Below are 25,731 nucleotides of genomic sequence, written 5' to 3'. Positions count from 1 at the left end.
TTCTAAATTGATAATTTTTACCTAAAATAATTTTAACATATGAAGATATGTATTAAACAGGTAAAAAGTAATTTCAAGAAATATTAAAAATTACTACAAATAAAAATTTTGTTGCAAATTGCCATTGTCAATATAGGTTAAAACAATGCATTAAATAGTCTACTCTTATCCTGCCCTTTTCCAGGTTGGTCTTTGTGGTTTTCCTTTATAGTACACACTGCTCTGACTTTTAAAAAAAAGCTTCATTTTGTTTCTTCAATTACAAACTGGAAATTGTTTCATATTTTCTATCTATCTTACAAAAGTTATTTTGTTAGTCAAAATAAAGAATTTTTTTGCAATCTTGTTTTTGAAATAGAACCTGCCACTGTGAAGATTAACCTTTTTACATGGATACAGGTCAAAGTGCATATGCTATAGCCTTATAAAGAGTGCTATTCAACAGTGTATTATTTATTTGATGTTACAGTCATGACTCTTCCTTTGAAGTAGATGAAAGTAAATAATAGATACAATATACAAGGGTACTGAAACACTGTAGATATGCATTTTGGATGTTCTACAGTTTATAAAATGGTAATCCACAAACTATATGTTTTTCATATAAACATCACCTTGCACTCTAACTTGTCACAGTACGAGCCAGATTGATGTCATTCATTTACACACATCTTGAGTACAAATACATTTTGTAAAACAGATGTTTTTATACATTTTAATTACAGCTTGCCACATTTCATGTAGATATACAAAATAATTGTCTGGATTAGGGTGAAAGGAGGAAATTCAACAGGGCAGCTCTATAAAGAGCATCAGTTGAAACAGACAAACCTTGAAAAAATAACTAGGTGAGGAGCTTGAACAAGTGAGGAACAGAAGTACACAAGAGATGGAAGTCCTGGGAAAAAGATCAAAGATTGAAGCAAGATGTAAGCCTCTGGTACATATATGCAGAACAAAAAGATAAAAGGTGTAAGCAATGAAAGATGCGACATAAGGGGCAATTCCTGAACTGAGACACGAGATATAATATGGTGACAATAGAATGGAAAATAATCAACCAGATATATATGCAGTATGCCCTTTTAAGAACAAACCAACAGAAAAATGTGAAGATGAAGAGACCACTCTGTAGAGAACCTGGTGAGAATGAATCATAACTTGGAGATCATGACCTGCCAGAATAGTTTCTCAAGGTCATTAGCCCAATACATGAAATCAAGAGTCTGATCAGACAGAGAGTGGTACGTGGTAGCTCCTTGTTAGTTGATAAAGCTGACAATAGTGGAATTGCAGAAAGAAACATAACCATTCTACTCTACAGGAAAGGATAAAGAGTCCAATGAACTGCCAAGATACCAAGATATGGTATGACTGACCACCAACACAAAACTCAGGAGAATTGAGAAACCTGGGATGGTCCAAGGTAAATTCCTCTGGTCAAGAAGTATCTAATAAAGGGAATACATGTGTGTCTAACTCAAGAAAGTGAGTATTTCTGAGGAAAACCACATCCTGACACCAAAGTAGAGAAGAATGAGCTTGACCAAAAAAGGAAGTAAAGAGAATTCCCAAATGAAAAATATAAAAATGAAGACAATGCTCATTGCTTAACAACATTTATAATCACTTTAGCTCTATTCAGAAGTAAGGAGTAAGTGCTTTAAAAAACATCTGCTGAAAAGTGAAGAAAACCTTACCAAATAAGTTGAAAATAAACAAATGAATTTGTAAACAATATAAATTGTTTTTTTTAATCAGTATTTGTAATTTTACCAGACACATTAAAATTTAAGCAAGCAATAGTTAAAATAATGTTTTTCTTTTCTTAAAACTGAATAAATGAATTATATTATTGTTTACTGACAATAATATAATTAATTATTTACTATAATTAATTGTTTACTACTGCTTTTGTAATTGTTCAGTATCATTTGGCAGAAAATCTGATATGCATTAGCATCATTTGATAAAATCTAATGTAACAAAATTTTCAGTTTTTGTAATCAGATTTGATTAAGAGTCAGATATATAACACAGTAAATGAAGTTTGTGGCAGTCTTATAGCCTCTTTAGTGAGCCAATCAAGAGTCTGATATGAAAGAAATGACTTAACTATGTAGCCTATAAACTGTGCAGTTAGAGATAGGTTTGAACCTGAAATCAGAGAAACAACTTGACTGCATAACCTAAAAATTGCTTATTTAAACCTGACACCAGGACTAGTTCAGAAAATGAAATATTTTTAACCAATTATACAATTAAGCACTAAGTTCATCTCTCACTTAATTGTACTAGTGTAAAGATATTTTGAGTTGAATAAATTTTTCACTTATCTTTTACAAGTAATTTTTTTATGAAAATGGTAATATTTCCATTGGTTACCATTTTGAAAACATCAATGTTTCGGAGACCAAAGCAAATACGGCTCTGTGGAAAGTTATTTCAAAATGGTATAAAAACACATAATGCATTATTATTATATAATAATTTAAAAAAAAGAAAGAAAAAAAGGGAGCATTGTTTAGTACTTTTGTTGAATAAAAGATTACAACTTCTGTTCTATGTTATGTACTAAGAGAATTCCATATATAGAAGCTGCTGATTTTTATTTGGATTTTTTAATTTGTGTATACTTTATTTGGATATTTATGTGGTCTACATAAATTTTAATTTAAATATATATGTACACACACAAGAATAAATTTTATTTGTATAGTTATTCATATCACATTACTTATATGCATAGTACATGGTTGACTGAAGAATTACAATTAATGTGGTTTAAGTAAGAACTGACTTTCATTTGTCACAATACAGCAGTTTCTCAGTCGTTGGGCAATGACAACTCTATCCACCTTTTCTTTCAGATTAAATCGCTAACCAAGGGATGAATTCGAACTATATTTACAATTAAAGCTTACAACAGAAGTAAACCAACTGCATGTCATCATATTACAAAAACATAAATGACTATTTACCTGCTCTTGAGACAGCTACGGAACCAATAACAACCAAGTCTACTTTCAATTTGGTGTCTAATGATACTGGAGTACTGTGCTGTTTAACACCCTGTTTGTACAGATATAACAATTTCTTTTAATTTCTGAATTATAAAATTAAATTTTGTGCTTTTATCAGGAAATTTAAACAAAAACTTTTCAAGTATCTTTCTGGTAACTTGTCCAAAGCATTTTCATTACAATTCCTATTTATTCTAACTACTCTATATTTTTACAAACTGTAATTTGACACTGAGTAAACAAAATGAAATTGTAAAAAAATGTATAACAGCTATTACTAGAGAAACCATAAAAGCATAAAAATAGCCTAAAAGTTAATATCAGTTTGAGAATCATAACTTATTTAATACTTAGTAGCCTACTGTTGATTCATTCTACAAATATTTTAAAAATACTCTTTTTGTACGATTTTCATTTTAGAATGTAATTATACAAACTTTGAAAAATTAGGAATAGTTACCTATTTTTCACAAATAAGTCTGAAATATGAAGTGATTTAGCAATAGGATAACCTTTGAATATTAACAACTCTAAAAACACACGTTATCTATTTGTTAATTTGGCCCGGCATGGCCAAGCGTGTTAAGGCGTGTGACTCATAATCTGAGGGTCGCGGGTTCACATCCCCATCGCGCCAAACATGCTCGCCCTTTCAGCCATGGGGGCATTATAATGTGATGGTCAATCCCACTATTCGTTGATAAAAGAGTAGCCCAAGAGTTGGTGGTGAGTGGTGATGACTAGCTGCCTTCCCTCTAGTCTTACACTGCTAAATTAGGGACGGCTAGCACAGATAGCCCTCGAGTAGCTTTCTGCGAAATTCAAAAACAAACAAACAAACAAACAAAAAACAATTTGTTAATTTTTTCTTAAGCAAAATATGTATATCAGTGAAGACAATGTAGTGCTAGCCTATTTTTTTTTTATTTGCTATACCAACTTTTGTTCACTTATATTCATGATCTGGTGAAGAATAAGAATTAACAGATAAATAACTAGTTAGTCCACTGAATAGCAATGGGTGACTATTGTGATATGCTATACTTAAGATATGACTGTACATATAAACCAAACATACAGTACCTGCTACTATTTTTTTATTCACTTGTCTGATTTACACAAAATTATGGGAAATCTAATAAGTGAATAAAAAAAGATATAACAGGTACTTTATGTTTGGTTTACATGTATAGTCATTTACTGAAGATAACCCTAATTTACACTGAAAAAATCACAGCTGACCAGATTAATATAACACACATTTTGACAGGTTGATTGTGTTCATGAAAATTTATTTAATTATAATGTTGATTAGTTAATTGTTTATGTGGCACAAATCAATATAATCACTGCTCATAGATAACACCAAGCACTAGTCCTGATATGGATTATTATTTTAAGCATGTTTAACTTTATCACTACTAGTAATTCAAAATGCACATTACAACCTTTCTCAGATACATTAAAAAATTAATTAAACTATTTTGTTATCAATGTAATCAATAAACTGGCATTAAAAATAGTTTGATGTTCAAATGTTGAAATTAAATGTTTCAATTTCTTTAAAATAATATATGAAAATAAATAATCAAGCTTCACTTGGTATAATGCAAGACATATCTTCAGTCAAAACTGCTTATTTATACTCTTACTGTTACCTCTTGCATGCCATGTTGGAGCTCTACTTGACCAGATACAAAGATTATCTTAAGCCACTTCTATCAAATAAATTATATATGTTTTGAGCATTCTATTTTATATGCTTAAAAATATTTCATATCTTAAATTGGAAAACTAGATGAAAAAATAATCTCTAAGACCACATTATCATTACATTGAATTAGTTAAATTTTCACATCGACTTTGCTTGCATGAGTGCAAAAATTCAAGGAAAATAAGACTTCTGAAGTATGTAATTAAATTTTATCTATATTTATTTATTGTTATGAAATTAACTAAAATGCAAAAATTATAAATTTATCATAAATAACTGTAAATAAAATAAATAAACAAAATATTGCGATCAATAACAGCTTGAGAGCACTGATGTAATTTAATGAGAGTGTGATGATGACTTGATACATGCTTCACATAGTTTTTCAAGCATAATAAATATCATTCTGGTCTGAGGGGGTCAAAGTTCTAATATAAATAAAAAAAAACAACTAAATGAAAAGTATATTACCTCAGGCTGTAAATTTAAGTATTGTGTAAGTTCCTGTTATAATGTTCACAGATTTTAGAATGAAATGAGTAACTTAAATACATATTTTGTATTTTCTTATAATGGTTACAAGGCCAGTTGACTCAGGTGAGTCTATATAGATTTAGAGTAGAGAAAATAACAGATAAACAACAACAAAAAGCATTTAGCATTCATTTAAGAGGTTTTAGAAAGTTAAACAATTGAAACTTGAAAACTGTAAGATGAAAAACATATTTTTAATTTTACTGTGAAATTCACACTGCATGTGGATTTGTCAACACTCTGACACAGGCAAATATTTAGTAAAAATACATTAATGAAAAACATGATTTTTTGTTTCCAGAAAATGTGTGAACATTATCAGAAGCATGGCAAAGTTTGTGAAAACACAATAAGAACTTTCAGAGTTGTAGTTTATATACCTTCGTGGCTTCATTCATGATGACTGCATGAGACCATATACATAGGATTAGAGCCAGCCTGAGGAATCTAACAGCTTTTGTGTGTCTGATATGTAAAAGATCTTTTGTTATTCACGTTATCCCTTGTTAACACTTCCAATTAGGATTTGGAAAACAATGATTTTCAACACTGCATTCACTACTTTTATTGCTCTATGTAGTGAATGTGTTTTGTACTGATATATCGCATTTTGTTTATAAACAGAGTAAAAGAAAAAAAACAACTTATGGCAAACAAGAAACAGTAAGTTCATTATCATTATGTGTCACTCTTTGTTTCCAATCTTGAGTGAAAAACAAAGAGAACAATCTAAAAAATAACGAAAGGCTATGAGATCAGAATGTTAATTGAGCTCCAACCTCAGTTGATGTTGATCACACTTCAATTTTTAGTTTAAAAGGAAAAAACTCATAAAATTCTTATAAGAAATGTACAACTCATTGTAAAAGGGGAAAACATTTTAAATTTTATAGAAAAAAGTAAGTTGGTATGTGAATGCACAGTAATATTGCCAATGAGTTGGTTATTCTTTGCTTATAATATAAAATGTTAGTTTTGTGGTAAAAACTATGCTGATTTGCTAACAAGTATCAAATTAATTCTGATAAGATAACCTTCTAATGTGAGTTGGTGTAAGATAATGATAGTGAATAAAGTCAGTAAAAATTAAAATAATTTTTTTGTTGAACAAAAATAACAACAAAAAATCATAAGTACTTGCACACACAAAAAACAGGTGCTTCTACTAAGCTGTGCTTAGTCCAACAGATTTCTTTCTCTCAATAGATTTTACTTGAAATAAATATCTTAAAAGTCTTCATTCTATAACATACTAGTAAACCATATAAAGTGCAACAAAATGCAGTGAGTGAACACACTTTCTATATCCAGTAGATAGTGTCATTTCATGACCTCTGTTCCTTCACAGTACTTGGTCAAGTTTTTAGTGTCAATCTTGTTAACCTGGATATTAAATATTACTGCAATATATTTGCAGTAATTCAATTATATTTGAATCATATCACGAGAATCATCTACAATCAAACAAATCATTACAATAACGCCTTACCTCTGATGTAGCACATATGTGAAGAACCTTTTTGTTACATCCTGCAGGTGGAGTAATCTTATTAAACAAGCCAAACCGAAGTCGTGGAGTTGGAACAAGAAGAGTCTTATGAGCCTAAAAGGTACAAAAACATTTTTGCTTGTATAGAAAAGTTCCTTTTGGTCAAAGTACATGTACATACACTCAGACGTTAAAAAAAATTGTTTCTGAGTTGTTTTTATTAGGCAGTTATTTCTCAGATTTCAAAAAGGGCTGCTTAACTATTAAACAAAGGGTAATATGTTGATTATTATACATGAACTAGTTCTCATCACATTCTGGATGTTTTTTTGAAATAATATATTTAAATTATCGATAGAGAAAAAACATACATCACATTAATTGCACTAATGCTACATACTGTACAGTAGGTAGATCAGTGTTGTCAAATGCAAGGACAACATATAACAATGTTTTAAGACAACACGGGGCCTATTAGTCCATCTTAGCTGTCCACTCCTTTATGCTGAAACTATTAATAAATAAATTAAAAAAAAAACAATCTTAAAGCCAACCCTTATCATTCACATACTTAAAAACTTTTTCTTAAACACAGTTAAATTAACTGCCCTCAAAACATCCAAAGAAAACCCATTCCAATTATTAAAATAATTTAACTATCTTAGACAAAGATGACTCCTATCCTATCAAAATTTATATTTGTGTTTCCTCGTCCTACTGTTTTCATTAAGTATGAAAGAGATAATGCACCAACAGTATCAATTTCCTTTACAATCTTAAATACCTTACTCAATTATTCTCTGATACTTCTTTTTTCAAGAGAAAACAATCTGACAGATTTCAAGTTATCCATGTATCTCATTCATCATTCTAATAACTCTCTTCTGAACACTTTCCAACCATTCAATGTATTTTCTAAAGTATGGAGTCCAAGACTGAACACAATACTCCAAATGTGGCCTATCCAGTGAACTATACAATAAAATTATAATTTCTTCAGAGTTGAGTTTGGCACTTCTGTAAATACAACCTAAAATTCTATTTACCCTAACAACAGCAACAGCACACTGCTTGGATGACTGATCAACTATTACAAGATCCCTTTGTTTCACAACACTTTTAAAATTATTCCCATCTAAATTATACTTATAATTCAATGTATGATAATCCACATGCATTATCTTGCATTTATTATGACTAAAACCCATTTGCCATTTATTTTCCCAACTCAATAAATAATCTAAATCCTTTTAGCAACACTCAAGACCTTAATATCATCTAGAAAGTTAAATAATTTAGTGAACATTCCTTCATCTATGTCACTGATCTAAATAAAAAAGAACATTGGTCCTAACATTGGGCCCTGAGGTACCCCACTTGTAACATTAATCCAATTTGACTGAACTCCATTTGTAAGAACCTTCTGCTTTCTTCTATTAAACCACTATTCTATCCAATTGCGAACTTATCTCCAACACCTACAGATATTTTTACAAGCCTTTTATATGGTACTTTTCAAATGCTTTTTGAAAATCCAGATACACCAAATAGACACCCTTACCCTCATCTACACAAGTAGTAACCTTTTCAAAGAAAGATAAAGATACTGTAAGGAAAAATTTTCCCTTAGTAAAACAATAAGGACCTCAGTAAAAATCAAAAGTAGGTCATTGATAATTTACTCCAGAGTAAGAAAAAATAAAATAAATTCTTTCCTATGAAACAATGGTGTTATGAAACTGATACCTAAGTTTGATGTAAAAATATTAACATACTGTACATAACTGACAATAAATAATATTCTACTATCTACTAAATATATTTATGAACAAGCATTTGGTGCATCTTTTTACAAAATACATATAAAATGTGGTAAAAAGACATTAGAGACAATTTTTACATAATTCAGTAACAACAGCATTGCATATGTAGTGATATCTAATGAAAGGATACACATGCTATTAAACAAAATGCCTCCAAGAAGTGGATTTGCTTTTCTAAAATGCTACTTTTCTTTACAGTTGTTTTGCCTATCTGATGTACATGCACAAGATGAATAAAAACAATATTCAAGATAATAATTAATCAGTCTGGAGTTGTACAGTCAAAGATCACAAGAAGTGAATTAATATATATTCTTAACATGATATCAAAGTAAACTTACTAAAGTTCGCGCTTGCAGTCATAATAAGTTTCTTCTTAAAATATCTGACTTGTACATATTTTAAGAAACAAGAAATGTTTTACCAAACCATTTTGGAACAAAAAATTCTATAAATACGTAATCTGCTTAACCATGATTTTTACTTAAGGTGAGATGTCCAAGTTATTGATTAAATATTCTATATTATGTGGTAGATATGACTGATCTCTGGATGTGATTGATTTAAAGAGCAATGCTACCTGACCTGTAGATTACTTAGGCTTAGTGACCTAGAAATGTATCCTTCTTTTTTCTGTGATATTTTCAAAAGCAAACTCGTACATTATAAAGATCTAATAATTAGTATACAAGACTCTAATATGAACAAATAATAAAGAAAATTTCCAAACTCTCTCCATATAGTGAATGAAGAGGTTGTACTTAAATGGTACTGTTCATCAACCTAATTCTCATAAAACAATTTTGAAAAGTGCTTTGATAAACAATTTTATATTCTATGTAAAAACAGGCAAATTTGCACATTTTCATTTACATAAGGTCTGAATAAAACAACATATAAATCAAAATTTACATGCATTTATGCTAAAGTTATACAAAAATTAACAAGAATATTTAGAAGTGTGTAGTTTTTCAAGATTTGCGACTGTAATGTAAATCACTTTCACGTATCAGCTGCCAAATATAGTCTCCCATCATGTTTTTGTTATATGCTCCTTGGTTAGTGGCAAAGTCCAGTATATCTTGGTGGAAGTGCTCACCTTGCTCCTCTCAATATTCTCCCACGTTCTCCTTGAATTTATCAAGATGAGCATCATGGATATGGACTTTCAGGGACATCCTGCAGCCCATTTTGACATAGTTCTTCACCAGGGCCTCAACCAGTTCCACTTAATTTTCGGCCTTGTAATTGTCCAAGAAGCTCCAAACCACTGCGACAAAGCTGCCTCAAGTTGTTTGTTCCCTACTTACTGATTTTCTTTATTTGTAGTCCAACGAAGACACCAGCTTTGACCTTTGCCTCAAACAGCTTAAGGAAGAAGTCTCAAAAATACTTGAAGGCTGCAGACTCCTTATTAAGAGCTGTGACAACTTGTTTCATAAGACCCAGTTTTATGTACAGTTGTTGAAACAACACCTTCTGGAGGTCCACTTGTGGCTCACATTTGACATTGTGTCTTCCTACAGAGAACTCGGTCCATTGTGGCTAGTGCTTCCTGTTGTAGTGTACTGCAGTGTCCCTGCTGTCCCAAAGGCAAAGATAACAGAAACTTAGTAAAGCCTCCTTGGAGACCCATCAGGAACGCCACCATTTTGAAGTCTCCGATAACCTCCCAGCCATACTCATCGTACTTCAAAGCTTCTAGTAAGATCTTGACACATATGTATTCCTCTTTGAGGTGCACTAAATGAGCCAGGGGAAGAGAAGGATACTTATTCCTGTTATGGAGCAGCACAGCTTTGAGGCTTCTGGATGACCTACCAAAGAAGAGGTGCCACTCATTTGGGTTACAGGCAATTCCAATTGCCTCAGCACTGGATCTACCTGGAATGTTCTGGAAAATTTCATTACCCATGTTTCAAAAGCAAAGTTTGAAAAGAAAAATAGGTCTTTTCCATTTACTTTAGGCATAAGCAATTGGGAAATAACACTTTTTTCTGCCCAGGAACAAGAAAAAAATAAAGATTTTGTAATATAGTGTAATCTGATTTCAGGTTCTGTACAAACGAGTAAGAAGAAATTATTTGGCTGTAGGGTGAAGCATGATTCATCTGCAAACAAAATAAGTAATAAAACATTTTTTTTGCAAAAAAGTATATTGGGATGGTAACAATGAAAAGTTCAGAAATAGGGTATACTAAACCATACAAAAATTTATATTTAAGTAACCAGTAAGTACTGAGTCAATCTTACAAGTTCATGGTTATTAGCCACTGTAAGGCTATATAGCACTATTCAGTTTAAATGTTTTTAGTCAAACCTGAATTCATGCAACTGAATTACTCATGTAGTTACTTTTGTATTGTTTTGTGTATTCACATCCACCTTGTTTCTGTACTTTTTGTCCTTTTAATCCCTACATCATACTTATTACTTGTTTCCCTTCTTTTTTAAAAGTAAATCCATTGAAGTAGGTTAATAACTGAGCATTTGCTTTATTTTTAGAATCAAATGGTAATATATATTATTAATACATCAATTTTGTCAATTTTTCTAATTTTGAATTACACTGGGGCCCAGTGAAGCTAGAGCAGTTCCTCTAGGATGGTACAAGTGCACCAGAGCACTGGACTGACATTAAGGGGATATATACAGATCCCACACCTTCAAGATTTGATGCAGGGAAGAGCATAACATGTTCATAACTGTAGAGGTGCTTACTTCAACCCCAGTTTCTCTTACCAGTTTCTGTATGTCATTACATGTTAAACGAGGGTTCCTACTAACTTTTCTGAGAACCTTCCTCTTGGTTCTCTCTGGAATTTTGGTGGGGCATCCAGAACGAGTGAGATTAGCAGTTGATTCTGTAAGCTTAACTTGGCAATACCAGAAAGAAGCACATGAGACTTCTTTTTAACAATAATTCGGTTTTTTAAATTACTGGACAGTTGTTTCCTGTTCACCATGATGACCATGCAGATAATGACAGAGATGGTGCTAAATTGCTGGAAGTAAATTTTTTGCTGGCTAAATTCCAGTGTCTAGTTCTGGAATGGTATAATGTAGTTTATTTGCCAAACGAAACAAAATTTTTACGGGAATGCTTTGAATATTCTTGTTTTGGTGGGGCATCCAGAACGAGGGAGACAACTTTTAAATTAGTAAGTGTATATTGCTTACTAATATTGTAGCAATATTATATTGCTGTAAGTTTAACAAATTTAAACTTGTCTTAATGCAAGTGCTTTAAGACACTTAAATGTGTCTTAATAATTAGTATTATTATCTAGTTGAACACTCCAACTAGATAGCCAAGTATAGTAAAATGTTGAAAACTCCAACATTTTAATGACAACAGGCTGATGTCATGTTAATTAATGCCTCTATATACCATATTAGGGGCAGGAATGCTAACTCTAAGAGGTAAATTTTATGAGGGATCCCCAAATACCGACAATCAAGGGTTGTCACACTTGATCAGCAGTGACACGGCTGATTTCTCCAAGCCCGTTCCCTTGGTTGTGATTATCTTATATAGGCAAGATAATCCTATATCCTCAGCCTATACACTCCAAGAGAGTGTACTAGTTTTTAAAAGCAAGTCATTGAAGAATGATTATAGATATGCTAAAAGGTTATACAAATATAAATATTTTGAACTTATTTGAAGTTTTAAAATGCAAAATGATATATTTTAAAGCTAAAACTGCATCCAGCATTGAATTTTTAAGTCATAATTTAGAAATTTAGTAAAAGTAATTTCCAAAACTGGATTTTACTGTGAGAAAGTGGAAGGGCCAATGCATCCACACTGAAAGCATCTGCATATAACAGTGGTGTACCAAGATAAAAATGGTACACAAGCAGGAGAATCACACTACATCCAGAAGAGGTATGCTTTCTACATCTGGAATGTACTTCCTGCATTAAGAGTGGAATAATACACAAGTAATCACATTATAGGTTAGCTCCAACTAGATAGCCAAGGTTCCACAACTTGGAGTTAGAATTAGGAGGTTTTGATTCCTATATCCTATGATGAGATAGCAAGCAACATTGAAGAGGGCAAACTTTCTCCTCCACCTGATGGGATTGTGTATGCTGTACTCAACCACAAGAACAGAATTTATCTAGTCTAAAATTATGAACATTCAACCTCACTCCCCAACCAAGTGGAAAAGGATTATTTCATTTGTCCCTTGAAATAAGGAGACAATGAGAAACCTGTGCTCAACCAAAGGCCTAGAATGGGACCACTTCACCTTTGCAATTATGAAGAGATAGTGGACCTCCTTCCATAAACGACATACATAACCTATACTAATCAAAAAGAAGGATCACGCACACCCCAACTAGATAAGATAGTGTCAAATCTGAGCTGGAATTATGAGTAGGCTCCCATGGAGGCAAGTTCCACTCCTATTGACATCTGGAAAAAATACCGAGGGACTCGAATAGGAGAGCCCCCAACTCTGCCTTTTTCTCCAAGAGAGGAGAAACATGTTTGAACAATCTGGAGGAAAAGCCTCTGTCCAGCACCCCAGTGACTAAAAACTGGGTATAGTAAGAACTCCATAACTGGTAGAATCTGGGGGATAATGTGGATTGAGGAGTTTTGAAAAGGAGTGCAATAAGTTCCACAAGTTTTTAAAAGCAAACTAATCCTGATTTATTCAATCTGATGATTAGAATGAATAGGCAGAATCCTTTTTAGCTTTACACACAACATCTGGTAAGCATCTAGATGGTCTTACAAAACACCTTATTTCAACAAAGCCTGTTGCAACCAGTTGGATGTTGGTGTGGAATTGGATTGATGAGCAACACACACCACAAAGTGGAATCCAGTTAGAGCAAAATGTAAGGGACCCTGAAGACAAGAGTTGACAAAAGTACCACCACCTCCTTATAATACAGCAGATGTTGTTAAAAACAACCAATGAGTATGGGACAACTCTCAGAAAAATAGTGCCTGAGAGTATAAATAACATGACAGAAAAGCATTGCGAGAAGTCAAAATACCAGACCATAAATTGTTCTATACTGGAAGAAAGAAATGGGCAGCAAAAGACAAATGTGCTGAAACTGAGATGTAACTCAGAAGATAACTTACCAGAAATGAGAAAAAGATGGCAAAAGAATTTGGCATATAGATGTATCACCTTTTCTGGTTGTCAGAGACTTAGAGAGAAAGGACTTATGACATAGCAGGACCTAAGCCAATAACTCCAACTTATGACATCCACATGTCAGCAGTCAAATATATATATATCTGAATATTGTAAAACTTGTAATAAATAAGAATACTTTATTAATAATTTTGATATACTGACATGAAAATTAAGAGCTAATGGTTTTAATAAAAACTTTAGATAAAATTCTTAAATTATCCTGTAATAAATAAAAAATAAATTCAAAGAAATTCTGTTAAAAATTACTAAAATTTTTAGTTAAAAATAAGGTCATTTAAGAACTTGACACTACTTTAAACAGATGTATACCTAATGCCGCATATAAATGCACAACAGTCACAGTAAACTATCACTTTGCTGATGTCATGTTAATTAATGCCTCTATATACCATATTAGGGGCAGGAATGCTAACTCTAAGAGGTAAGTTTTATCTTACTTATGCCCAAATGGTAGAACCTTATTTTCATTGATATCTTTTTTTTTTCAATCTTTTTCTTATTCTAGCTTGGGAGAGCAGTCACCTTCCCACAACTGTTTGCAGGCAGTAAAGGGTGATATAGATGTGGAACATTATGAGCTTGAGCATCCACATCTCGCTCTCCTAATTTCTAATTTTCTTAAGTGAGACTAGTGATTTGGAGGTTAAGACTGATAGACGATTTACCCCACCGCAATGTGGGTCCTACTTCATACATTTTATAATTCTACATTGTAGCTTGTACCCTAGGATCCTTTTTTTTTAATGTGCAGTATATTTAAAAAAAATAAATTATTTTTAATTTCATGTTAATGTGTTTTGGTTTAGGGCTTGAATAATTTTATGGTTATAATTAATCAGAGGTTGGGATTTGCTGTTTTTAAAGCAGTCCTTTCTCATAATTTTATTTATTTATTTAACTAAATTTAGATATAAATTATTTAATTTCACTATATATATACATACACACACATATATATACCTTCACCAGGAGATGGAAAACCAAAGCAAGCAAACAGAGAAAGGAGGGAACAATGTCCATCCATTCCATCACTTAATACAACAGGAAATCTCTCAGCCCAAACTAGAAAAATCAGGAAGGAGGAGATATTAAATATTCCTCCTCTTCCACCAACAAAGAAGGTGTAGATTCAAAATGAATAAAGAAAAGCTCCAAAATCTCACAAATACACATAATTAATTGAAACTGAAAAGGAGGAGGAGATGGATCCACACTGGACTTGTGAGTTGGTTGGTTGATTTAGTGTTTTATGGCACAAAGCAGCTAGGTTATCAGCTCCAAACATCTAGTAAAAAGTTAAAAGTAAATTTAGTAAAATTCATAAAAGGAAATTAAGGTAAAACAAAACAGTTTAAAAAACATAAATAGCACAAAACCAATGTTTACATCTAGTCTACAATGTTAAGAGAAAAACTACAGTAATACAAGCTGTAAAAGACTTTCTGTAGTGTAACTGTAATTATCATAACTCGCCAGGAAGACTAACAGGTAAGTACAAAAACCACCGTCAGTCACCTGAAGTTGGCCTTTCCAGTCTTGGTTCAGAGTTATTTGATGTTATGGCCAGTTTCTAATTCAAATCGAACTAGATGAACTGTGATTTTTAAAATGGAACCACATTAAAAAAGGTGTAATGTATAAATTAAAAAACTTAAATGGCATTAAAAAGATTAATGGCCTTTAAAAAACTAAAAACATTACCAAGGTGGGCAGTGTCACCATCACCAATAACACTTTTTAATGTTATGGACAAACCTTGAGACATAACATGTTTAAAATGGTGCTGCTATTGAGAGTAGTAAACTCTCAAGTGGCAAGAAAGTAAAAGAAGCAGAAGTGCTAGATACCTGGCAAAAGCTTACACCTAGAGTATCGGTGATGCTTCGGGTATCAGCTACTTCCTGGCCATCAGAGAGCAAGATCAAGAGAGGAACAAAATTATATTGCCCACTGACCTTTCGAATCTTGTCTCATATGACTGGTGGTAGAAAATATACTATTTGTGAACTTAATTCAAGATTCTTTCTGGCTTTCACGTCTTACCCACCAAGTATGTGCACGGGCTTGCTGGAAAGCAACATGGTTCGAGAGTGTGGGATATCTATGGAAAGTATCCCAGGCCCGTTTTTGAGCCTTCCTTGGCCATGTGGCAGGCAGGATTCCACCACGGACGAAGATATAGTGGAAAACGTGTTGAGGTTTTAGAAATACATCGAGCAGCTGCTTGTATAATACAGTCAGTTATGCTGCCACACAGTCATCTATTGATGGCTTACAGACATTTGCAGGATCACGTTCTGTGAGAGCAGTGAAAGAGGGCCAGTTTGCCTGATCCAGCTTCCACTGGAGCACATGAGTCAGGTGGCATCGACCATGGCCAGTCTTTCTCAAAATTATAGGAAAATGATCACTGCCTCATGGATTACTGTTAACCCTCCATGAAAATGGGAGAATAATGAATGGGAGCAAATTGAGAGATCAATAGCAGTAAAGGACTGACAAGGTACATGAAAATAAGTAGAAGAACGAGTATTGAAAAGAGAAAGATTGTGATCAGAGAGCATATGCTCTACAAAGCAACCCCTCCTATCAATATGAGCACTTCTCCAGAGGGGATGATGTCCATTAAAGTCCTCCAGGATGAAAAAGGGAGACAGCAACTGTTTAATGAGAGCATCAAGGTCTAATTGATCATATGTCTCTCCAGGTGACAGGTAGAGAGAAAAAACAGTGATGGTACGATCCAAAAAAACTCGGATGGCTACGGCCTCCAAGGGTGTGTCGAGTGGCAAAGACATGGTGGACACATGCTGATCAACCAGCAGTGCCACCCCTCTATGCACTCGTCCATCACACAGTCTGTCATTTCTGTACAAAAAATCTGCCAAAAGTTGACTGTATCGGCAGATTTCAGAAATGTTTCCTGTAAGGAAAGACATATAGGATGGTAGGAAGCAATCAGTGTTTTGATGTCATCCAGATTAGAACATAAACCTCGACAGTTCCATTGTATCAAGGTGGCCATTTTTATTTATGTGTAGAAGAATTGGGTGGAGAACCCTTCTGTTTATGACCATGTCTTTTTTCCTTATGGTGCTTATTCGATGGATCTTGCCCTGGGTCAATTAGGCAGGTCTTTGCTGTTGGAAGGGGATTCCAGTGACCGAGGATGTGAACAAACGATTGTTTTGCATCTCGAGGTGGGAGAAGAAAATGTATCCTAGGAAATGCTGTTACCTGGAACCAAAGGATGTGGATCTTGGAGTTTGTTGTAAATGTATGTAAGAGACAGAAATGAGTGTTGAAATTGATTCATTAACTTGTTTAACCATGGAGGTCAAAAGACTTTTCATTTGTTTAGAGAATAATTCTTTTTGAGGCACAGAGAGATTTATCTACATTCCCACTGTAGTTGTGTAATGAAGTGCAGCAGCATATGTCAAAGATGAGGTGGTGGACAGCAATTTTCAAGCCTCGGGATAAGTAATGTTATGAATCGTTTTCAAATGCTGCACCTCTTTTTCTTCCAACCATTTTGGGCAAGAATGAAATTAGGATGGGTGAGAGCTATTGCAATTGATGCAATGAGGGTCCACTTCACACTCGTAGGCATCATGGTCCTTGCTACTACAACGAGCACATGTCAAGGAACCATGACATGATGTCTTAGAGTGATCAAACTGCTGACACTGGAAATATCGGAAAGGGTTTGGAATGTATGGCCACACTCTGCAGTACAGATAACCTGCCTTGATGGTGGCAGGTGGATGTCAGAATGAGGACACTGGTCTTTGAATGTGGATATATGCCTCACTGCAGAAACTCCTTGGGTGGAGAAACCAGGAAGAATCTCTGACTCTTAGATGTTCTTCAAATCCTTTTCAACAATAGCTCCTTGTGATGAATTCAAAGTAGCATGAGGTGTAACCTTAATAGGTATATCTCCAATTGCCTTTGAATGCAAGAGGAGTTCACTGTGTTGAGATGTGGATGTTTCCACCAATATGTCACCAGATCAAAGCTTCTTTACTGACTTTGGAGAGCCAGCAAATCTTTCTAGTCCCTTCTGAATGAAAAAGGGAGACATTTGCCCTAAAGGTTTGTCTAAAAGGGAATGCAACATAAGAAAATGAGGTACAACAGGTGGTACAGATGGTGAGAATTGCTGCTCAGAATCTTCAAGACATGGTCGTTTACCTATAGACTGTTTTTTCACTATTTTATTAAGAATTTTTAATTGGAGTATCCATAATAAAGAAAGGGAAATTTTGGTGCCCACTGACCCCACCTGCCATGGAACCCTATGAGGGAATGCACTACAATGTCAAACAAGGACACCACAGCAACATCAGCACTATACCCAAATGCCAGCATCAGATACAATGTCCACAACACCTGTTGAGAACATCCAACACTGGTACTTGGTTGAACCTAGCCAAAATGGACCAGCTGACTGACCCAAGGGGACCCACCCCAAGGTTACCCGTCTACAGGAATTCAAGGCCAAAGTGGTGTGTTAGGGTTGTACCACTCAACCACCAGCATCCTCTCCTCCTCTTCATGGGTCGCCACACACAGCAAACATGTGGGTGGATGTTTAGATCCCAGAGGAGGTAAACTGAAAGAACAGAACCTCCCCTGGGAGGATCCTTATCATGTACAGGAATCCACATTGAGGGGGACTTGCGAGAAACTGACTTAATAATGAAAATTGTCAGAAAAGAGAATCCAAATTCTCTGCAGGATGAACAAGAAAAAGACAACTTTAGAAGCCCTAGGAGAAAACAGCACATGTCAAACGAATTTCTCCATCTATCAGTGGATAAAAACATGAACAGCACCAACCAAAAGCAAACCACCCCTTCCAACCACAGAGAGACCCTAGATTACAAAGAAGATTAGAGGTCAGATTAGCTGCCTTGCTGACAATAGCATTATAGGAATTGATACCTGCAAATATCATGTCTAATTAGTTTTTTTTTTGTTGTTGTTCAACTTATGATTTTACTGAAATCCACAAGGTAGCATAAAAACCACAATCCATAACAGGACAATGCATAACCCCTCTTTAGAGAAAACCATGGCCTATGCTTTGTGAAGAAAAATTGATTAATTTATCTACATGCATTACTTATACACAGTACCAGGATAGAGGGAACATTGACAAAAGTAGAGAAATTTGCAAATTAGATATTGCCAGGAGGTATGTAAGTAGGGTATAAAAAACTGGAACATGCAAAACCAATGCTTAAATAGATACAGCTGATGTTGAAAATTAGCTATGTTGTCAGTAGATGGTATGTTTTAAAAAAGTAGATATAAGGCCACTCCACATGGTTATCTTTAAAGAATTTGATACAATGAAAACTATTTATATTTACTTCTTGATATAAAAAGAACTGAAGACTGCAATGACCCACTGTGACTTTTTCAGACTTTAGTACCACAGAAGGTATAGGAATATAAAACATAGCAAAGAAAGCATTAATAACATTTCTTAAAGTTAAAATTTTCTTTCTCTGCAAACATATTTCTGATAGAAATTCACCATTCACACAGAATAACTTGATCTCTCACATATCTGTCTATGAAATTTGCATGCCAATAAACTTGAGATAACTACCACCTAGAAATTGTTTTAACACACTTGTTTCGAACTTGGCTGATATGACAGACCATATAATCCTAAAGTAACTATTAGTTTCCATATCACAACTTTTAATGTTTTGTGTATATTCACAAAATTTTGGCAAGATCTGTTAAGATTGCAAGTATTTTGTACATAAAAATAATATTTTCTTAACTAAATATTTTTACTGAAACTGTGAATATATATGGAGTCTGTGTGCTGACTGTTCCAACAGCGGTGAGTTTTGTGTTAGGATTAAAATTACTTTACTTCATGTGAAAATTGTCAAATTTTACTTGTGTAATGTCTAAAACCTCATAAGTAAGGACCAAACAAATTTGTTCCAGTAAAACTTAATATTTTATCTATTATCTTCTCTACCCTAACTCTATATGCACTTTGTGGATTTGATGAACCTTGCGAGTATTATAAGAAAAAATACAAAATAAATCTAAATATCTAAATACCTTTTTCTCTTTCTAGAATGACTGCAAACTGTAACATGAAACAACTGTTTATCCTGAATAACTGAAAGTTTGCAACAGTATACATCTGTTTATACTTAATTCTATTGTTTTATTGTCATTTGAACCATGCCTAACTAATAAACCTATCACACAAGTTGTAAATACCCCAGCAAAAATACAGCTCATATTGTTGTATTAAACAATGTAATGCATGAGTTGCCATCAAGCATAACTTGTAAAGTTTATTTTTCATTATCTTACCTAAACTTAAAACTTATTTATGTAAGTTTCAAATTTTTACATGTTATTTAATTCTATAATGATAAAAAAAATGACCATACATGAAAAGCAAGCAACACAGTACTTCTTTTTTGGTGTTGGGTGTCAATATCTTAAGACTACTTTTTATACTAGCAAGTTAAATATTAATTTTATTTAATTAAATATTAAACCTAAGAACAAATAACAACAACATATAAAAAACAAACAATTTTCTATAACTATCATAACTGTTCTAGCTTTCTTAGAGTGTAATAAAAGTCTTACAGAATTCAGTTAAGCTTGTTGACAAAATTCCTGAGAATAAATATGAAACTGAATGACAAAATAAACAATGACTTGTAAATAAAATAACATCATGTGATAAAGTCTGGCTTTCTATTTATCATAAATAAAATAGAATAAAATGTTAGAGAGAACTGTTGATAATTTGTGATAAAATGTGACAAGGCTGTGTGGCAAGAGTGTGAAATCTTCTGGTTTTTGACCCCGTAAACAAATAAGATTAAAAATTATTCTTTGTCTTAGTAATATCTATATTCTGATGAGTAATTTTTGTGAATTCCATACTTTTCAGATAGGTGATAAATAATTTAGAGAAAACAGAAGATTTACAGAAAAAAATCACAATTCTCATTCTACGGGAGATTGAGAATTTTAAATACTTACTTATAGAATGAAAAACTTAAGTTGTATATTATTAAACTTTTATTTGTTAACTATGTTTGAAATACATTAATATACAATGATATGAAAGTAAGTTAATTAAATTTTGAAAGTAATTTGCATGCACACTCTGACCTACCTGTAACAAGACAGTTAATGTGAGCTACACTAGTGTAAAATAACATTATGCAACAAGAGCCAAGCCCTCTACCAATTGAAGAGCAACACTCTCTCCTTGTGCAGTAACTCTATCCTAAAGCATTTATGCTTGAAATAACTTCCTCCTTAGCTATAAAAAAAAAGAAAGTGCAAAGAAAGTGGGGAAAATACATGGAAGGCAAGTATCCATCAGCAATAAAATTTCCTCCAAAAAAAAAAAGGTAAATTATGATATCATGTTTCACTAAGTTAGTTTGTAAAGCTTCTTTTTTTCACACCATCTAAAAATCTTTCCCACAAAAGTAAGAGCCATCTAAAATTTTTCCCACATGAAAGTAAGTATAAATGCCCAATAATTTAAAGGACAAGTTTCTTTTATGAACAAAAGCCTTGTGATTTTTACTAATAGTGTTAGAAATGTCATGAAAATACTCTACATTATACAGTTATAGTATGACTGTCATTTGTTACACCAGTGATTATGCATTAAGCCCTTTCCACATATTCTGAAATATTTTTGTTAAACAATATTTCTACCTTACACTTTCAACAATTAACATTTTCCTTACCTGATAATGCATTTAAGATCTACATTTCCATAGTTCAAAAAACTAGCATCTAAGCAATGATTTTGAAAGATTTTGGGCACATGTCAAGCAACTTAATGAAGTCTCATCATTGCATGTAATAATATACATTGTTCTAGTCTGTGATATAATCACCATTTTACTATGCCCCTTCACAAATAGCAAAAGAACAATATCAGAAGTTTATATCTTGAGAATTTTGTGTAAACCAAAAGCTCATTATTGACAAGTACAATTAATCCACTAAAAGTGAGGAGGAAGGGTGAAAAGTCCTGTGAAAAGTGTCTAATATACATTCTTTAGGGAAGTAAAATGTTAACATCAGACTATATTACTTACCTTGCCACAGACTATAGTGACAGAACTGGAAAACAAATGAACTGTCTCCCAGAAAAAAAGGATACAGGCCTAGTAGGAGCAACAATTAATGACAGACAACATTCATCTATTGCAAGGATTAGAAAGGGTTGGTTAGAAAGGATTTATAAAAAAAAACAAAAACTTCCTGTTTTTTGTTTTGCTATTATTAAAATGTTGGAAAGGAGAGCAGAATGTCAAAGCTGTTCAACTGCCCCTATGTAATATCTGGGGCTCATATAAAGTGTGGCTAGGACATCATATCAAGCCATAGAATATGTTATAAATACATATATGAAACAGTTATAACAATATGCAAGTTCAGGAATGACTCATCCCAAAAAATTACCTTTCAAGAACAACTAAAACCCATCTGGATAGTCACAACCTGCACCCTACTTCCAAACAAGAAGTGGATTCCCTCAGTCTCATATCAATGGATTTACACTAACCCATAAAGGACATTTCATTATCAACCACTCCAGTAGTTTTTACTAAGGAAACAGAGATTCTTGCATGCTACTCAAAGGTATTAGGAAAAAGGAATTTGAACAGGGCAGTACACCAAAGAAGTATATTGACTGAACAAGAATCATCTCATCTGCATAAAGTCCCACACTGACAGACTATGCCATGGATTATTACAAATAGAGATAGCAGGAGCTGTCCCTTTGAATAACTGTTTAGTAACTTTTTCATATATTTATTGTTGGTCTATTACAGCTTGGAAGGTAAACTATAAACATACACACACACCACTAATACAGTCTTGCAGAAAATTCTGTCTCAACAGTGGCACTGAGTAGAGGCAGATTGGCTGCAGACTTTATACTATCCCCTACTTAATGCAGGTTTTAGGATAGAGAAGTATTCCTTATAAGGCATCACTGGCCATTTCATGGGATTCCATGTTTCTCAAGAAGATTGAAGAATGTCTTAGGAAAGTAGAAAAAACCCAAAATCTGGTAAGATTGCAATGGGACATAAGTAACATGACTCAAATAGTAGAAGCATCAATATTTCCACTTGCAGGTAGTCATACAGAAGATGCCAAAGGCAATAGAAGCCAAAGGTAACAAAACTGATGAAAGGCAATATTAAAAAGATGAAAATGTCATCTTTTGAGAGAATAGACCATATATCTTAGTTATCAGTGTTGAAATTCAAAAGTGGGATTATCAAAACCAAAAACAGGCTCGGGTTAAAAACTGGTCAAGATAATCTAGAGACGTCAAGGTCAGAAAAGCAACAGAAGCAGGAGGTTGCAAATTTTGGATTCAAGCCAAAAAATTCAGAAAATAACCAACCACTTAGTGTACAGTAGCAATAACACTGCTACTACCAGAGTACTTCCAGTTGCAAATGAAGTAGAATAAGACAACTTTTGTTGAAAAGAAATGTTGATATAAAATTCTTATTCAACAAGATCCATGAAATGTATTTACTTAAAAGTATTATTATTCATTTCCTCTTTTTATATTTTCCTTTTCTTTATGATGAAACTGTGACTGATTATTCCCTTGTGCCTAAATCATATTCCAGGGTTAATAACAAAAGGTTAACACAATGAACATTCATCAATTCTAACATTGACATTCTGGATGATTTTTCATATAGACAAATCTTCTCAATAGTTAATTTAATCAATAATCCTATTACTGAAGTTCTGAATCTGAGCAACTGTTTCTTATTTTATAAAAACAAAATGATACATTTTCCACAAATACATGATTCAATAATCCATACATGACTTCACAAGAATCAAATGGGGATCTATAACAACAGGAAATGAATTGTCCACAAAGCAGGAAAATGTATGCATAAACTATAACAGGTGTTGAGAGATTACCTTAACAATTTATGCTAGTCATATCAATCCACAATGCTCCAAAATAAATACAAGTATAAATATCAGCATCATTAAAATATAATCTTTGTTTATTAAAAAGAGCAATATATGTATTATATATTCTGTAAGAAAATCACTAGTTTTAGCAAAATGGTTTATGTGAAGATAATAACATAACATGCCACTTTGATTATGTAAGTTGTATAGTTATTGTAAAAATATTGCTAAGTTTATTTTACAAACAATTGCTTTTTGCTTACTAGTTGCATGACCAGCTTTACTGGTTTGCACACATACATTTACTGATTGACAATACACATTTTTAGCAATGATCATTGCATTCAAAGAGACTACTTCAACTACCTGGATGTCTCAATAATCCAGATGAACTACTTTATTCTGTATATGCTTTTAAATTAATGAAGTTTCACTGTATTCCTTCAAGAAAAAAATTTCTCAATTTTGTGATTTGGTTATATAAAGAAATCAGCATAAGAATGATATAAACTTATTGGAAGCCTCAGTGAAATTAATTTTTATTTAAAAGTTAGACAAATCTAATCAAATGATTTAACACATTGTAATATCAGTAACATAATAAATACCTAAATAGAGCAAAAAACTTTCACTGTTATTGCACTAAAAATCTCCTTGTTTTAAGAGATAAAACTTAACCATTCAATGTGCATCAAATATTTTATAAAAGTTGTTTTATAAGCAATATGTAGCTTCCCATGAAAATTCATAATACCAAATTTTCCCATATCAAAGTTGATGCACTTGATTTTGAGCAATAAAACAGTGGCTTTCAAAGATACCCAGAAGTTATAATGTGTGCAATTTAACTTTTACATACACAATACATTTAAATAAAACTCAAAAACAAATTACTTGAACACTATAATTAATACTTTAGAAATACCACATTGAATAGATAAATGGTTTCTTACATTCATCTTCAAACACAGCTTGGTTTTCTAGCATGAGGTATCCACACAGCCATTAACTATCCCACTATGAGTTTAGTCCAAGGGATCTCGTAACCATTTTGTGATTGTTATAAGTTTCATAAGATAATACAGCAGTCATATCATTATGAAATTTTGCAGATTACTAGTAAACATTACAAGACTTTCATATACAAAGTATCAGTTTTTAAAATAATGATTTGTTTATGTACATTTTCTTTCTGAATGTTAACTACCCAACATACAAAACAATTTTGATTTTTAGATTAAAAATACCTTTATGCACCAGGAAATTGTCAAAATTTACATGCGAAATCTCTATAACCTCCAAGAAGTTAAACTTTTTTTCTATCTAAAAACTTCATATTTGATCTGTTATTTTCACTGTTGTATCTCTATACAGGTTTATTTGATTTCACTAACCCCATAATTATCATAAAAATTAGGAAATAAATACAAGTTACACTTCCTTCTAGAATGATTACAAATTATAAAAGAACAAAACAAAAATGTTTAGTCTAAATAATTTAAATATACATATATATATTTATTGTTTTTATTTTGTGTTTTCAGCTGTGTTTGACTAACACTACAGAAGTTTTAATGATGCACTTCATGTTACTCTACTGAATAATTACCAATGATAGATTTGTTCTGATAAACCAGTATTTTGTAAAATACAGTCACATTTTAGTCACAATACATTACACAAACACACACACGTACATTATTATTGCTACTTACAAGTAAGTTCTTAAATTTTAGTTATTTTTCTAAAAACAAGAAAGAGTAAATACAGAAATACAGAAAAAATAATCTGTACAAGTTACGATTGTAAAGAAGGTTGTACTCACTTGCCATACCTGGCATGCTGTACCTTGCATGTTTAGCCTTGCTAAATTTTGTTCACAGAGGATGTAAAACACAATAACTTTTTTAGATTTTATATGTACATTTTTGAACAACAAAAAATTACAATTACTCTACAATATTGT

At 32.6% G+C, this 25,731-nt stretch overlaps 1 protein-coding gene across 3 annotated transcripts in view; it reads right to left on the bottom strand.

Moving 5' to 3' along the window:
- lost (methenyltetrahydrofolate synthase domain-containing protein lost) overlaps positions 1–25,731 on the bottom strand; it is a 37,329-nt gene that overhangs the window by 3,028 nt on the left and 8,570 nt on the right. For all 3 annotated transcript variants that reach the window (XM_076505951.1, XM_076505953.1, XM_076505952.1), the window contains exons 3-4: positions 6,761–6,874; positions 2,982–3,072 (exon numbers count right to left, since the gene is read on the bottom strand). In XM_076505951.1, coding sequence (XP_076362066.1) covers positions 2,982–3,072; positions 6,761–6,874 — 205 coding nt within the window. The remainder of the gene's footprint in view (positions 1–2,981; positions 3,073–6,760; positions 6,875–25,731) is intronic.

Source organism: Tachypleus tridentatus, chromosome 6 (genome assembly GCF_004210375.1).
Source record: "Tachypleus tridentatus isolate NWPU-2018 chromosome 6, ASM421037v1, whole genome shotgun sequence".
In the NCBI taxonomy this organism is placed as follows: Eukaryota; Metazoa; Arthropoda; class Merostomata; order Xiphosura; family Limulidae; genus Tachypleus; species Tachypleus tridentatus.
This window is presented reverse-complemented; position numbering and strand designations above follow the sequence as displayed.